Source organism: Caloenas nicobarica, chromosome 21 (assembly GCF_036013445.1).
Source record: "Caloenas nicobarica isolate bCalNic1 chromosome 21, bCalNic1.hap1, whole genome shotgun sequence".
Classification (NCBI taxonomy): domain Eukaryota; kingdom Metazoa; phylum Chordata; class Aves; order Columbiformes; family Columbidae; genus Caloenas; species Caloenas nicobarica.
The window spans coordinates 1,647,016-1,662,656 of NC_088265.1; the positions used below are offsets into that span (position 1 = coordinate 1,647,016).

A 15,641-nucleotide genomic window follows, 5' to 3' on the forward strand; every position below is an offset into this window, starting at 1 on the left:
GATCCCAGCACCCCCTGGTCCAAGCATCCCCCCATCCTGATATCCCCCCACCCCGAGCACCCCCCACCCTGAGCGCCCCCCACCCTGAGCATCCTTCCCCACTGGTTCCCAGGGCACTGGGTGCTGTGGGACAGCAACAGCTTAAACCAAAAATACCAACACAAGAGGTGTCCGGGCATGTGCCAGGAGGGGTGCAGCCCGGGTGGGGGCAGCGCTATGGGGGTCTGGGGACCGCAGCCCCCCCCGTGTGTTTTCTCTTCCAGTCCGAGTACCACTACGAGTACACAGCGTGTGACAGCGCAGGGTCACGCTGGAGGGTGGCCGTGCCACACACGCCAGGACTCTGCACCGGCCTCCCAGACCCCGTCAAGGGCACCGAGTGCTGTAAGGTTGGGGGGACGGGGGGTTAGATGGGGGGGTCCTGGGGTGTGGGACGGGCAGGGGGGGAAATGAGGGCGAGGGGGAAGAGGAGCAGCAAGGCGAAGCGCAGCGTCTCATCAGCTCCATCGCAGCGCGATGGCTTCAAAGGCAGCGACGGGACCCGTCTGCGTGGCAGCAATGAGCTCGTTACCAGTGATGAGCTTGTTACCGCTGTCACTGTCACCGGGGAGGCTGGGATGCGATGGAGGGGATGGAAATCTGCTCCCCCCCAACCCTTGGGGGTGCCGTTGTTCTGCAGTGCCCTTTGGGACGAGGGCTCCCCGAGCCAGTCGGGTGTCTCCGCTCACAGGGAGCACCCCGAAAAGCAGCGCTGAGGATGAGGAGGCTGAAGCAGCGCTGGGGGGAGCGGGGGGTGACCGCCCTGACCCCCCCTCGCTGCACGGGGCAGCTTTCTCCTGCAAGGCGGGCGAGTTCCTGGACATGAAGGCGCAGGCGTGCCGGCCCTGCGCCGAGGGCACCTACTCGCTGGGCACCGGTGTCCGCTTCGACGAGTGGGATGAGGTGCCCCACGGCTTTGCCAACGTGGCCACCAGCCTGGAGGTGGACGATGGCTTCGGTGACGCGGTGGAGAACTGCACGGCGTGAGTGCTTGTGCTGCCACCGCCACGGCTCGTCCCCAACGGGGAGCAGGGGCTGGAGCCTGGTTGCTGCTCCCCGGGAGGATGCTTGGGGATGTGGGGACCCTGGCACAGTCGGGATGGGGACAGTGCTGCCGCGAGCAGGATGGGTGCTATGGGTGCTGGGACACCTCTGTGCATTGACAACACCCCATTTCCCCAACACCCTGTCCCCCACGTTCCTGTCACCTTCCCTGGGAGGTGATTCCGGCAGGGCGCTGTGAGGGACACCCCGGCCACAGCAAGGGGACAACATCATCCTCACCTGTGGTGGCAGAACCCCAACCCCATGGGACACCCACTGCAGCCCTCCCCAGAGATGGGGCACCTATGGGAGTCCCCCCACCTTCACAAGCCCGTGCCTTTATTTTCCAGCACAGCCCTTTGCTCAGTGCCAGCAGCCACCAAATCCCCCTGCCAACCAGTGTCACTGGAGCCACCAAGCTCCCCACCAGCCGGTGGCACCAAAGCCACCGAGCCCCCCCCACGCCACAGCATTTCTGCAATCGCAGCTGTAACCTACTTCCAGCAGCGCTTTAATTATTCAGCCGCCATCCCTGGCGCAGCTCCCCCTCTCCTCCTCCCGCAGCCCACCCGCCTCTCGGGGACAGAAAGATCCCCCAGGGATAAGGGTCCAGCACAGTGGCGTGTCCCCTGGGCTGTCCCCAGTGCCCAGCTCTCCATCCTCGGTCCCTGCGGTTCCCCGTACTGTCCCTAAGCCCCCATGTCCAACACCTCCCCCCTGCGCCACCCACCTGGGGACTGTCACAGCCGTCCCCACTGTCCCCATCCTGGCTGCCACGGGGTTCAGGCTGGTGACAGAGCCCAGGGTCTGTGTCACCCGCCCCAGGTCGACGTGGGTGCCGCTGGGGGACTACGTGGCCTCCAACACGGACGAGTGCACGGCCACCCTCATGTACGCCGTCAGCCTCAAGCAGTCGGGCACCGTCTCCTTCGAGTACATCTACCCCGACAGCAGCATCGTCTTTGAGTTCTTTGTAGGTGCTGGGGGTCCCTGGGGACATGGGGGGGTCCCTGGGGACATGGGGGGTCCCTGGGGGCATGGGACATCTCATGCTGGCCCTGCAGGTGCAGAATGACCAGTGCCAGCCCACGGTGGAGGAGTCGCGCTGGATGCGGACGACAGAGAAGGGCTGGGAGTTCCACAGTGTGAGCGGGGGGGGCGGGAGGTGACACAGAGGGGTCCCTCGTCGCAGCCCTCAGGGTCCCTTTTGTCCCCCCCAGGGTCCCTTGTGTCCCCCTCCAGGGAGAGGATGCTCCATGAGGATGCAGAGGGGGATGACGGGTGGTGGCAGCAGATGTGGTTTATTCCCTCGACTCCCCACCCATGGGTGACAGCCCCCTCCCCAGCAGTGGGAGCCCCCACCCCTCTGAGCACCCCCAGCACCCCCCGCCCCTTTTGCAGGTGGAACTGAGCCGCGGCAACAACGTGCTGTACTGGCGAACCACCGCGTTCTCCGTCTGGTCCAAGGTGCCCAAGCCGGTGCTGGTGCGGAACATCGGCATCACCGGTAGGTGGGTGCAGCCTGGGGCGGTCCCACTGCCCCCCCTGCCCCATCCTGAGCCCCTTCCCGCTGCCAGGGGTGGCTTATACCTCCGAGTGCTTCCCCTGCAAACCCGGCACCTTCGCCCCCGCCGCCGGCTCCTCCGCCTGCCAGCTCTGTCCCGCCGACACCTTCTCCAGCAAAGGGGCCACCGCCTGCCAGCCCTGCGAGCCCGCCACCTACGCCGGTGAGAGGTGACACCCGCGTGTCCCCTCCCTCTGTCCCCTCACCCACAGCTGGCACCCGGATCCCCTTGTCCCCCCACCCTCAGCCCTGTGGGGGTGCCCCTGGGGAAGGTGATGCGAGGGGCAGGGAGGAGCTGCCATCCCTTGTCGGGGGGACACGGGCACCCCGTGGGGACGGCTGTGATGTCCCCTCCTGGCTCAGCTGCCATCTCTCCCTTCGTGGTGGCAGAACCCGGTTCGGCGTCCTGCAAACCGCGGCCGCCCTGCACCGACAAGGATTATTTCTACACCCACACCGCCTGCGATGCCCGTGGTGAGGTACAGCCCAGGGGGACATCGGGGGGCTGGTACCCACTGTCCCCATGTCCCCCCCACCCCAGCTCAGCCCCTCCGCCCCCCCCGGACAGACCCAGCTGATGTTCAAGTGGGCAGAGCCCAAAATCTGCAGTGAGGAGCTGCCCCAGGCAGTGAAACTGCCCCCGTCGGGGGTGAAAACCAGGTGCCCCCCCTGCAACCCCGGCTTCGCCAAAAGCAATGGCAGCGCCTGCCAGCCCTGTCCCTACGGCTCTTACTCCAACGGCTCCGGTAAGGATGTCCCCGGCATCCCCAATGGGGACAATGCATGTGTATATAGTGCAAACACGTATGCATGTAGATATAGTGCAAACATGTGTGTGCACATATAGTGCAAACACACACATGTGCATGCATACGTAGTGCAAACACACATGTACATACAGATATAGTGCAAACATGCACATATAAATGCATATATAGTGCAAACACGCGTGCACACGTATATAGTGCAAACACACGTGCATGCCTATATGGTGCAAACACACGTGCATGCATGCATAGTGCAATCACAAGTGTGTGCATGCAGATGTAGTGCAAACACGTGCAGTCATGCAAACACGTGCAGTCATGCAAACACATGCAGTCATTCAAACACATGCACAGTGCTCTCCCTGCTGTGGGGGGTAGGCGGGTGCCACCCCAGTGCAGGGTTGTCCCCTCCTGTCCCCAGGCTGCCTCAGCTGCCCGGTGGGCACCGAGCCGGCGCTGGGGCTGGAGTACAAGTGGTGGAACGTGCTGCCCCCCAACATGGAGACCACCGTCCTCAGTGGCATCAACTTTGAGTACAAGGGGATGGCAGGTAGTGCCGGGATGCTTGTCCCTCCGCTGTCCCCTCGCGCAGGGGCAGCTGGGGACACCACTGAGCCATCGCCGTGTCCTCACAGGCTGGGAGGTGGCCGGGGACTACATCTACACGGCAGCGGGAGCCTCCGATAACGACTTCATGATCCTCACACTGGTGGTCCCCGGCTTCAGGTGAGGTGTCCCCAGTGCCGGGGTGTCCCAGGGAGCAGGGGGACATTGCCATGGGGCAGAGCCCAGCAGTGTCCCCACGCTGTCCCCACACTGTCCCCAGCCCTCCCAGCCCGGTGTTGGAGGACGTGGAGAGCAAGGAGGTGGCCAGGATCACCTTCGTCTTCGAAACAATCTGCAGCGTCGGCTGCGAGCTCTACTTCATGGTGGTGAGCTGGCGGGGGCACGGGGAGCCGGGTTTGGAGGGGACACTCTGGGTTTGGGGACGTCCCACTGTTCCCTTGTCCCTGCAGGGCGTCAACTCCCGCAGCAACACGCCAGTGGAGACATGGACGGGCCCCAAGGGGAAGCAATCCTACACTTACATCGTGGAGAAAAATGCCACCATGAGCTTCACGTGGGCGTTCCAGCGCACCCCCTACCACGGGGCGGTGAGGGACAGGGGTGACACCCCCGGGGGGCTGCAGGTGCCGGGGGGCGCGGGCCGGCGATGCTGAATTATGCTCTCCCTGCCAGGGCCGGCGCTACACCAGCGACGTGGCCAAGCTCTACTCGGTCAACGTCACCAACGTGCTGGGGGGGGTGGCATCCTTCTGCCGGCGCTGCGCCCCCGAGCCGGCCGGCTCCTGCGCCCCGTGTCCCCCCGGGAGCGCCGTGGACCGCAGCTCGGGGACCTGCCAGCCCTGCCCCCCCGGCACCTACCTGCGGGGTCACCCATCCGACGGGACCCCCGCCTGCCACCCCTGCGGCCCCGGCACCCGCAGCAACCAGGTGACTGTCCCTGGGGGTGGGGGTGGCGGGGTGATGTCCCCACAGAGGATGCCAACCCCCCCCGGCCATCCCACGTGGGTGACGCTGTGGGACCCAGAGGGGTGACACCAGCCCCATGTCCCCAAGATATCCCAGGTGGGTGGCACCAGCCGCCCAGCCATCCCGGGTGGGTGACACTGTCTGGATGGGTGATGCCAATCCCCAGGGAGGTGACACCAGCACCCAGGGCCATCCTGAATGGGTGGCAGGGTTGGTGACCGCATCTGACCCTGGGTGGGTGACACCAACCCCCCAGCTGTCCCTGTTCCCAAGGGGATGGCCCCTGCTGTCCCTCATGGGTGACACTCCCTGTCCCCACTGGGGTGACACCAGCCCCCAGCTGTCCCTGATGTCACCTCCTGTCCCCAGCTCCGCTCCCTCTGCTACAACAACTGCAGCTTCTCCCTGTCACTGCCCGGCCGTGTCCTGCACTACGACTTCTCGGCGCTGGGCACCGGCGCAGCCTTCGCCAGCGGCCCCAGCTTCACCGCCAAGGGCCTCAAGTACTTCCACCACTTCAGCATCAGCCTCTGCGGCAACCAGGTGAGGGGGGGACAGCAGCACCCCCGTGCAGGCAGCACAGGGACGGGGTCAGTGCCTCCCCCGGGCTGTGGGGTGGGTGCACCTGGGGAGGGGAACACACATGTGCATGCAGGTATAGTGCAAACACGCGTGTGTGCATGCAGATATAGTGCAGACACCTGCACACATGCAGTCACGCAAACACAGGCAGTCATGCAAACATGCAAATGGATACAGGCAGTTGTGCAAACGCAGGTATACTTGCAGTCATACATGCACACGTGCACAGCCGTGCAAACACACATGAACACATGAACAGTCATGCGAGGACATTTACACACTCATGGAAACACACATGCACACTTGTAGTCATGCAAACATATGCATGCAAATGCACACGCACACTTGTGCACATGCACATAGTCATGCAAACACATGCACACATGCAAACACACCTGCACACTCTTGCAAACACATGTGCATGCTTGCAGTCATGCAAACACATGCAGTTGTGCAAACATAGGCATACCTGCAGTCATACGTGCACACATGCACATAGTCATGCAAACACACACGCATGTGCACACTCGTGCAAACACGCGCACAGGCATGCAAACACACCCCAGCTGCGCACAGTCATGCAAACACTCACGCACACTTGTGCATGCAGACGTGCAAACACACAAACGCTCGTGCAAACACATGCAGTCCTGCAAGCACATGCACCCACACGTGTGGTCGTGCACACACAAATGTGCCCCGTCACTCGCAGACACACACACGCGTGTGCCATCGCCGCCCAGTGTCGCCCTGTGTCACCCTCCTCCTCGCCGGCAGGGCAGGAAGATGGCCTCCTGCACCGACAACGTGACGGATGCGCGGCTGCCGGCGGGCGAGGGGGACCCTGCCCGGGTGGTGACGTCCTATGTGTGCCAGGCCATCCTGGTGCCACCCGACGTCATGGGCTACAAGACGCCTGTGTCCTCGCAGCCTGTCAGCCTGGCCGACCGTCTCCTGGGTGAGTCTGGGGGGGTCCCCCAACCCCTGTGTGTGACCTTCATCCGCACTGTCCCCTCCCTGGGACCCCGGTGCCACCAGGACACTCCGCTGTCATCACAGGTGTCACTGCCGGCTCCACACTGGACGGTGTCACCTCCCCCCCCGAGTACTTCCCCCCCGGCCACCCCGACCTGCCCGACGTCGTTTTCTTCTACAGGTGAGGGTGGGTGACCCAGGGGACACGCACATGGACCCTGCCGTCCCCCCTCTGAGCCCGCCATGTCCCCTGGCAGGTCCAACGATGTGACGCAGCCCTGCAGTGGTGGCCGTGCCACCGCCATCCGCCTGCGCTGTGACCCCCTGCGCCCCGGCACCGGCACCCTGAGCGTCCCCAGGTAGGTGGGGACGACGCTGGGGACCGGGATGGCTTTGGGGAGGGGGGGGACACCATCCTCACCGCCCCACCCAGGGTGGCACGCCCATCTCCACCAGCGCATGGGGTGCAACCCGTGAGTGCTTTGCTTTGGGGACTGTGTCCCCCACCCTGGGTTGTCACTGCTGGCCGAGGCCCCCCTTTTTTTTCTCTCTGTCCCCCCCCCCCCAGCAAATGCCCCGAGGGCACATGTGACGGCTGCACCTTCCACTTTCTGTGGGTGACGGGTGAGGCTTGTCCCCGCTGCTCCGCCGGCCACTATCGCCCCATCGTCAGCGCCTGCGTCGGTGGCATCCAGGTACCACCGTGACACCCATGGGGACGGGCCGGGAGGGTCGCCCACCCCCCTGAGCCCCCGTATCCCCCCAGAGAACCACCTACGTGTGGCGGGAGCCCCGGCTGTGCCGCGGTGGGCAGAGTTTGCCGGCGCAGAGGGTGCGGCGCTGCCGGAGCGCCGATTTTTGGCTGAAGGTGGGGATCTCTGCTGGCACCTGCGCCGCTGTCCTGCTCGCCGCCCTCGCCGCCTACTTCTGGAAAAAGAACCAAAAGTGAGCGGTTTTGGGAGATTTGGGGGCGAGAGTCATCGCCACGGAGGGGCTGATGTCACCCGTCCCTGTCCCCTCGCTGTCCCCAGGCTGGAGTATAAATACTCCAAGCTGGTGATGAACGCGGCGGCCAAGGAGAGCGAGCTGCCGGCACCAGACAGCTGCGCCATCATGGAGGGGGAGGACGCCGAGGACGACCTGCTTTTCGCCACCAAAAAATCGCTTTTTGGCAAAATCAAGTCCCTCACGTCCAAGGTGAGGGTGGGGGGTGGGGGGGGCACGACCCGGGAGAACCCCCAGGGGTGGTTTGTGGCTGCTCCGTGCCTCAGTTTCCCCACCCCGGGGCGTCGGGGGGGGCTCGCTGACCCAGGGCTCACCGCAGCGAACGTCGGACGGTTTCGACTCCGTCCCGCTGAAGACGTCGTCCGGCAGCACCGCCATGGAGCTGTGACGGGGCGGGGGGGCCACCCGCGCCCTCCCACCCCCCCACAACGTGGCCTTAGGGACCCGCTTCGGACCGGAGCTTCGTTACGGCTTTTGTACGTTTTTCCCTGTGTGTCCCCCCCCCCAGCCAAGCGCCAAAAAATGCCAAATACAGGTGTGGGGTTTGTACAACGGCTCCGTGTCCCACCGGGCACCGGGACACCGGGGGCGTGGGTGGGTGTGGGTGTGCGGGGGTGTCGTGTGGGTGTGCACGGGTGTAGCACACGTGTGCACACGCGTGTGCGTGGTCCAGCTGGGTGCCCGGCGGACTGTGGCTGTGCCATGCCATGGCGTGCTGTGCCACACCGTGTGGTGCCACAGCTGCCACCAGCTCCGTCCCCGCCCCACCCTGCCCGGGCTGGACCGGCCATCAGCACAAATTGACCGATTTGGGCGATTCTGCCCCAAAGCGGGTGCCCGACGCCGGGAGCTCCTGACACAGCGCTGCCCGCCGCCGCCGTGGCACCCGGGGCAGCGTGCCGCCCCGGGCGGGCCGTGCTTGTGCCACAGGGTGCCGGGGGGGCGACACTTGGGGACACGCGGGGACCCCCGGGGATGCTGGTGGGTGCAGGGCGGGCCCGGGGATGGGGGGACCCGGAGACCACCAGGATACCCGGCGGCTGCTGAGGGTGGCCGAGCAGGCAGAGGGACCCCCGGGGCTGCTCGGGGACACGCAGGGTCCGCGGGGACCCCGCGGGATGCTCGGACCACCCTCCCGCTGCGCCGCCGCCGCTCCAGCAGGGGGCGCTGCTCCCCCGCGGCTCCCCCTCCCCACGCACAAGCGCCGCCTGGCGGGCGGGAGGCGGCGCCGTCTGCGCAGACACGCTCTCGGCGCATGCGCCACCCCGCGCATGCGCCCTGCGCAGCGACCGCGGCCGGAACCGGGCAGGAGCCGCCGCCATCATGGTGCTGGACCTGGACCTGTTCCGCGCCGACAAGGGCGGCGACCCCGCCATGGTGCGGGACATGCAGCTCAAACGCTTCAAGGACCCGGCGCTGGTGGACGCGCTGGTGCGGGCGGACGGCGCCTGGCGGAGGTGTACGTGCTGGGGGGGGCTGAGGGGGGCTGAGGGACCTGACAACCCCGGGACCCCCAGGAGGACCTGTCACCCCCCCAGAGGGGACTCTGACCCAGGCTGGGCCCCTGTCACACACCCCGGGGTGGGGGTGCCCTTCCAGCCCCCCCAGGCTGTCCCCAGGTGATGTCCCCACCCCAGGGTGATGTCCCTCAGGGCTGGGACCCTGTCCCCAGACTGACCCCCAAACCCCCTCCCCAGGCGGGGTGACCTTAGGGGGGTCCCTTCCCCAGCCCCATCCCATCCCTTCAGTGGATCTTTCCCCTCCGGGACTGGGGGATCCTGTGGGTGGATCCCTGTGGGGGCCGGGGGTCGGTCCCTGGTCACATCCCCCTCACCCCTTTCCCTGGGGCTGGGGTGAGGGTCTCCCGCTGGGTCGCCCCCTTTTCCCCCTCCCCAGGCCTGGGGCAGCTCCCTGGTCCCGGTCCCCTTGGCCTGGGCATGGATCCCCACCAGTGACCCAGCCCCACCAGGGATCCACAGGGATCCGCTCCCCGCGCTGCTGCAGGATCTGGCCGGGCGTGGAGGAGGGTGTGGTGGGAGGTGAACAGGGGTGGGTGCCCCAAAAACCCGCAGTTCCTGAGGCGCCCCTGTCCCCCTCGCCGCCGCAGCGGGATGAAAGAGGCACCTTTAAACACGCTTTTAATCCCGTCGCCTTGATGTGAGTGAGCCCGGCCCTGCTTAATCACACCTGGCGCGTCCCCTGGCTCCGGCAGTGCTGTCATCAGCCGCCTTAATTTTATCCAAGGGCCTTTCATCCAGCAGGACCCGGCAGCTTTCTGGGCCGGCGGTGGGGGCTGCGCCCCGGCCCCTTCCCCGCGGGTTCCGGCCCGTCCCGGGGTGGTGCAGCACCAGGGGCGCGGGGCTGGCAGGACGTGCTGGTGAGCAGCCGGCTGATGCAATCCCGCGTCTGCCGGTGCTGTGGGGGCCATGGGTGGCTGCCAGGGTTGTGTTTGCTGTGTCCTGTTCCCTTTGCATTTCCTGACTCTGGATCTTCCCCCTTGGCGCTGATCCTGCCTGCAGACGGGGATGTCACCCTCTTGGGGTGACAAATCTCTGGCCTTGGTGTGTTTCTGGTTTGGGCTGCCCTGCCAGGAGGGGACAGCTGTGTCCCAGGCTCTGCCCTTCACAGCCCCAGTGTCACCAAGAGGGACCCCCCAGTCCCCTCACCGAATGTCATCGCTGTGGCCCTGGAGCCCTGGATCTGCTCAGCCCTCGGTGGCCCCCGCCTGGCCTGGGGTCCTGCTGGGGATGTGACCCAGTGCAGCGTCACTCGGGGTGTTCTCAAGTGACACCCCTGCGCGGGAGCCTCCTGCTCCCCGCATCTCTGCCCCATATCACGGCCGGCCCCACACTGTGCTCTTGCACCCCCAAACCCTCCCGTGTCCCTGGAGCTGCTATCCCCTCTCCTGCTCCCTTCATGTCCCCTCCCGGTGCTGGATGGGGACCCCGGCCCCGCTCCCACTCGTGCGGCACCTGACTACTCCTTCCCCTCTGCTTTCTAGGTAGGTTTCGTGCCGATAACTTGAACAAGCTGAAGAACCTGTGCAGCAAAACGATTGGGGACAAGATGAAGGTGAGGCACGCAGGCAGACGGTCCTAGCAGCGCTTCATTGGCGGGATGTTCCTAACTGGGGACATCTCCCCCAGGTCTCTGCTCTCCAGGCCTCTCCCTCGCATCGTTGAGGATGAGTTTTAGCCTGGAGCTTTACTCTTTAACCCTCCTGGGGTTTCTTTTTCCTCTCCCTGCAGAAAAAGGAGCCTGTGGGGACAGACGAGTCCGTACCAGAGAATGCACAGAACCTCGACGAGCTCACGGCCGACATCCTGGGGGTGAGTCTGACCCCATCTCCCCCGACGCTGCTGCTGGCCCACCCAGCTTGTCCAGACCATTGCCTGTAATTGCCCGATTTGATGGCGTGAGGTGCCCGAAACCCCAGCAGCAAGCGAGGGCGATCTGCCTGAACCACAGGATCCTTATTTCCCCCAGTCCCACACAGCGACAACCAGCTCTTGCTCCATGTCCTTCACCTAAACCCCACTTCAGCCTCGCTCCGTGGCAGCTCCCCAGCCCAGGGGGTTTGAGCAGCCGCAGTCACACTGTCCTCCGTGAGTCCCTTCCTCCCTGCCCATGCCCCTTCCCACTTTGTTAACTGCCATGTTTAATGAGTGTGGCGCTGGCCGGCACTGGCGGGCACCGTGTGACACTGCAGCTCACTCAGGCCCTTTCAGACCTGACTTCTGTCGGTCCTTTGTCCTCAGGGGCTGTTGTTTGGTGTGTTCAGCCCACAGTTTCATGTCAGTTGGGCGAGGGTCCATGATTAACCGCCCTTGGCTGCCAGCCCCCTCTCCCCGGCAGTTTCTTCCCTTTCCCACCTGACCCGGGTCCCTGTGCAGGCTCTGCAGGTGTCCCAGATCAAGAAAGTCCGTCTGCTCATCGACGAAGCCATCCTGGAGTGCGACGCCGAGCGCCTGAGGCTGGAGGCAGAACGTTTCGAGAGCCTGCGGGAGATCGGGAACCTTCTCCACCCCTCGGTGCCCATCAGCAACGATGAGGTAGGGACAAGAGCACGCCCGGGGCCGGCTGCGATGGTTCATCAAAGCCAGACAACTGCCGCAGGCGGGGGGCTCGCTGCGGGGAGGGACCCCCAGCCCAAGATCGATGGGCGGGTGAATGAAATCTGCATGACAAGACAGCGTTTCCCACCGGGAGCAGACAAAGAGCAGCTCAGACAACGCTGGCCACGGCCATTGTTGGGAGAATCCATGGGAAACTCGCTTCCAGCAGGGTCCGGGATTTCCCTCCACTGCCTTTATTCATCCAGCAGGAATATTTTGCCGGGGGAACACAATTGGGCCAGGCCGGCTGCCAAGGGGCCGCATAATAAGCGACCGGCCAGGATCAGGACTGGGATTCCAGGCTCTGCAGCGTGCGATCCCAAACTGGGCCCAGTGCGATGCAGAGACTGGTGTCGCCGCAGGCCTGGGCACTGAGGTGATGGGCTCCCCCTTTTCTTCTCTCTGTGTCTGTGCAGGATGCGGACAACAAGGTGGAGCGAGTCTGGGGCGACTGCAGCTGCAGGAAGAAGTATTCACATGTGGACCTGGTGGTGATGGTGGATGGTTATGAGGGCGAGAAGGGGGCTGTTGTCGCCGGCAGCCGCGGGTACTTCCTTAAGGTGCGAGTCCAGACCCCAGCACGGGCACGGAAATGGTGGGAGCCGGAGGGGGAGCTGGGGGAAACGAGGGGGGACGGGGGGCCCCGGTGTCTCCCCCCTGCACTGAGCTCGCGGTGGCAACATGAGACATGCTCATCACATGGAACAGACTGGCCTGGAGCTGGCGTGGGCTCGATGTGCTCCCAGACCTGCTGAGCAAGAAGGGATGGCGCAGCGGGGGGTGTGTGACAGGCGCTGTCTCCCCTCGTCCCCCAGGGTCCCCTGGTGTTCCTGGAGCAGGCGTTGATCCAGTACGCCCTGCAGAGCCTCCGTGCCAGGGGCTACACTCCTGTCTACACGCCCTTCTTCATGCGCAAGGAGGTGATGCAGGAGGTGGCCCAGCTCAGCCAGTTCGACGAGGAGCTCTACAAGGTGAGCAGCTCGATGCCCGACGGGTCTCTGTGTGTCACTGTCTGCCACCCGCCGGCCCCTCCGGCCACCAGCTTTCCGACGAGCCACCGCCACGCAGCTTCTCCCTTTGCCCCCACCGCGGCAGCTCCTTTCTGCTCCCTGTCTCCAGGGTCCATCTTCACGGCTGACGCGGTTGTCATGGCCACGCGGTGACGGGGAGGTGGCTTGTCCCCAGCCTCGCTGGCAGGAGGCCAGCAGGGCCTTTGAAGGAGACCAAACAAGCAGCAAACGGCAGCTGCTCCCTTTCCCGAGCTGTCCTGTCCCTGCCACAGAAAAGCCTCCCTGCCTGCCTGTGTCTGTCCCCAGAGATGTGGGAGCAGCTGGGGAAGGGGGACGGTGACTCTTGTCCCCCCCACAGGTGATTGGCAAAGGCAGCGAGAAGGCCGACGACAGCTCCATCGATGAGAAGTACCTGATCGCCACCTCGGAGCAGCCCATTGCCGCGTTGCACCGTGACGAGTGGCTAAAACCGGAGGATTTGCCCATCAAATATGCGGGGCTGTCGACGTGTTTCCGGCAAGAGGTGGGCTCGCACGGCCGTGACACCCGCGGCATCTTCCGCGTCCACCAGTTCGAGAAGGTGAGAGGAGCAGGATGGCATTCCCGCCGAGAATTGTATCCGACGCCAGTGCCACCGCAGGGTCCCCTTCTCTTTGCAGATCGAGCAGTTTGTCTACGCGTCCCCCCACGACAACAAGTCCTGGGAGATGTTTGAGGAGATGATTGCCACGGCTGAGGATTTCTACCAGTCCCTGGGCATCCCCTACCACATCGTCAACATTGTCTCGGGTAGGGGATGGGGCATCCTCACCGCGCAGTACCGGGGCCACTGCTCTGTGCCGTGGTGGCCCAGGGGGACACCAGCCACCTCTGCCAGTGCCTCTGGTATCACCCTGGCTCTGACCCACTTCCCAGCTCGGTTTTCTTTGTCCCCGGCTCAACTTCCCACGGTGTCTGTCCCCGCTGAGGAGGAGGAGGAGCTGCCCCGGGGCGGGGAGGAAGGAGACAGCTGCTTTTCTGCAGAGATCCTCTGCCCTGGGCACACCAGGCACCACGCCGTGCCATCGCTGTCCCCACTGTCCCTTCCAGAGGGACAGCTTGAGTGTCCCAACTCCTCCTGGAAACTCTCCCAGAAAAATTATCCCATTTAAACGCTCCTTCCCCTCCTCAGCGCTGCAGGACAGGAGCCCCACGTCCCCAAGTCACCTCCCAGGCTTCACGCCTTTAGCCCGAGCTGCTGTCCCCTGGTACAAGTGCATTTGGGGGGCAGTGGGACCCCCCCCAGCGCTGCCCCCCCTCTCTCCCAGGCTCCCTCAACCACGCGGCTAGTAAGAAGCTGGACCTGGAGGCCTGGTTCCCCGGCTCCGGCGCCTTCCGGGAGCTCGTCTCCTGCTCCAACTGCACCGACTACCAGGCGCGACGCCTGCGCATTCGCTACGGCCAGACCAAGAAGATGATGGACAAGGTGAGGCCGAGCTCCTGGGCTGGGGGCGTTCCTGCTTATCCCCTCCTCACCTTTGCTGTGTGTCCCCGCGGCAGGTGGAGTTCGTGCACATGCTGAACGCCACGATGTGTGCCACCACCCGCACCATCTGCGCCATCCTGGAGAACTACCAGACGGAGGAGGGCGTCCGCATCCCCGAGAAGCTCCGAGACTTCATGCCCCCAGGTAACACCCCGGATGCCCCCCCCCCAAATCTCCCTCCCTCCTCCTGGGGGGCAGCAGAGCCGCAGGGGGGGTGTGACGGGTGGTTTCTGCTCTCCCCCCACCCAGACCTGCGGGAGCTGATCCCGTTCGTGCGCCCAGCACCCATCGAGCAGGAGCTCTCCAAGAAGCAGAAGAAGCAGCAGGAGGGGGGCAAGAAGAAGATGGGGGGGGGCAATGCGCAGGTGCTGGAGGAGCAGATGCAGAACATGGACGTTAACAGCGCCTGAGTCCTGGCCCCCCTGTCCCCCCCCAGGGACCCTCCTGCCTTCATCGCTGCTGGGGCTGCGCCCATCACCTTCGCTTGGGGCCCAGCTGTGCCCCCCCGCAGCACGGAGCACTGCGCTCCCGTGGGACAAAGGACTGATGCTGTTGGGGGCTCTGCCCCGCCGTGTCCCCCCCTGCCAAGCGGGGGATCCCCCCATGCCACATCCTCTTCCCCAGGGATGGCAAATGTCCCCTCCCTCCATGCAATAAAGCTAAGAACTGCTAAGCTGTGTCTCTTGGGGGGATTCGGTGGGATGGGGGGGCGCAGCTGGTGGGGGGGTGGCTCTGGCGGCCTTTCCCCCTTCTCTCCCACCCCCGGGGGCCTCTGCCGGCCCCGCACAATGGCCCAGACAAAGGCTGCGCTGCCGGAGCCCATTTGTAATTCAAAGCGGGGCTGGGCCCCCCCCCACGCCCCGGCCCAGCTGCAGCCCGCCCCCCCCCGCGGTGGGAGCAGTGGGGAGGGTGGGCTGCGTGCCTCAGTTTCCCCAAGGGGAGCGGAGTCCGCCTGCCACTCCTGCCCCCCACGTTGCGCGTGGGAACCCCACGGGGTGCTGGGAGGGAACCCAGGCGGCCGGGCCCCCCCTACCCCCCCCGCCGCAGCACCCCGAAGAGCCGGTCGGGCTCCCCCGCCCTCCCGCTCCCCTTTGAAGGCGCTGGTGCCGCCGGCCGGGGCGGGGAGCGGCCCCGCTGAGTCACCGCCGCCCTCGGCGGGTGCCGGGGGGTCCCCGGGCGGCTCCCCAGCACCCACCCCGGCTGGGGGCCCCCCCGCCCCGCGCACCCGTCCGACCCGTTCCGCGGCCCCGGGCCCGGAGCTGCGCCGTCCTGCCCGCACCCACGCCCGGGCCCGGTGCCGCGGCCAGATGGTGCCAGGTGCGGGGGGCAGCATCCCACGGACCCCCTTGGGATGCACCACGCGCCCTCCCAGTGTCCCCCAGTATCCCCCAGTATTCCCAGGCCCTGGTGCCTCCAGTACATTCAGAGCCCGCAGTGGGGACATAGAGGGTACATGTCGTGTGTGCGTGATGCGTGTGTGCA

General features: G+C 65.4%; 2 protein-coding genes across 3 annotated transcripts; both read left to right on the forward strand.

Moving 5' to 3' along the window:
- The first annotated feature begins 846 nt into the window (after nt 1–846).
- On the forward strand, nt 847–7,971 carry ELAPOR1 (endosome-lysosome associated apoptosis and autophagy regulator 1). 2 transcript variants are annotated; one of them, XM_065649208.1, is made up of 20 exons: nt 847–1,022; nt 1,909–2,056; nt 2,148–2,228; nt 2,485–2,590; nt 2,661–2,810; nt 3,038–3,126; nt 3,216–3,393; nt 3,836–3,964; nt 4,050–4,140; nt 4,241–4,346; nt 4,431–4,568; nt 4,654–4,908; nt 5,317–5,490; nt 6,307–6,487; nt 6,589–6,685; nt 6,762–6,863; nt 7,073–7,199; nt 7,271–7,449; nt 7,536–7,701; nt 7,829–7,971. In XM_065649208.1, the coding sequence occupies exons 1-20, from the start codon at nt 862–864 to the stop codon at nt 7,895–7,897; spliced, it is 2,727 nt and encodes a 908-aa protein (XP_065505280.1). In that variant the 5' UTR covers nt 847–861; the 3' UTR covers nt 7,898–7,971. The 2 variants fall into 2 exon arrangements, with proteins under 2 accessions (XP_065505280.1, XP_065505281.1); XM_065649209.1 differs by lacking the exons at nt 2,661–2,810; nt 3,038–3,126 and having other exon boundaries at nt 2,485–2,568.
- An 818-nt stretch (nt 7,972–8,789) lies between these two features.
- On the forward strand, nt 8,790–14,832 carry SARS1 (seryl-tRNA synthetase 1). Its single transcript, XM_065649241.1, has 11 exons — nt 8,790–8,968; nt 10,511–10,581; nt 10,758–10,838; nt 11,403–11,561; nt 12,041–12,184; nt 12,440–12,595; nt 12,993–13,214; nt 13,294–13,423; nt 13,942–14,099; nt 14,174–14,303; nt 14,409–14,832. Exons 1-11 carry the CDS (start codon nt 8,833–8,835, stop codon nt 14,567–14,569), a joined length of 1,548 nt encoding a protein of 515 aa, XP_065505313.1. The 5' UTR covers nt 8,790–8,832; the 3' UTR covers nt 14,570–14,832.
- The last annotated feature ends 809 nt before the right edge of the window (nt 14,833–15,641 follow it).

Excerpts from the sequence above, each read along its gene's own strand:
- SARS1 (XM_065649241.1), top strand. The coding sequence starts at position 8,833 with ATGGTGCTGGACCTGGACCTGTTCCGCGCCGACAAGGGCGGCGACCCC. Across the intron at positions 13,424-13,941 it reads CATCGTCAACATTGTCTCGG|GCTCCCTCAACCACGCGGCT; the intron begins GTAGGGGATGGG and ends CCTCTCTCCCAG. Across the intron at positions 14,100-14,173 it reads CCAAGAAGATGATGGACAAG|GTGGAGTTCGTGCACATGCT; the intron begins GTGAGGCCGAGC and ends TCCCCGCGGCAG.
- ELAPOR1 (XM_065649208.1), top strand. The coding sequence starts at position 862 with ATGAAGGCGCAGGCGTGCCGGCCCTGCGCCGAGGGCACCTACTCGCTG. Across the intron at positions 2,811-3,037 it reads CGAGCCCGCCACCTACGCCG|AACCCGGTTCGGCGTCCTGC; the intron begins GTGAGAGGTGAC and ends TCGTGGTGGCAG. Across the intron at positions 4,569-4,653 it reads GCACCCCCTACCACGGGGCG|GGCCGGCGCTACACCAGCGA; the intron begins GTGAGGGACAGG and ends TCTCCCTGCCAG.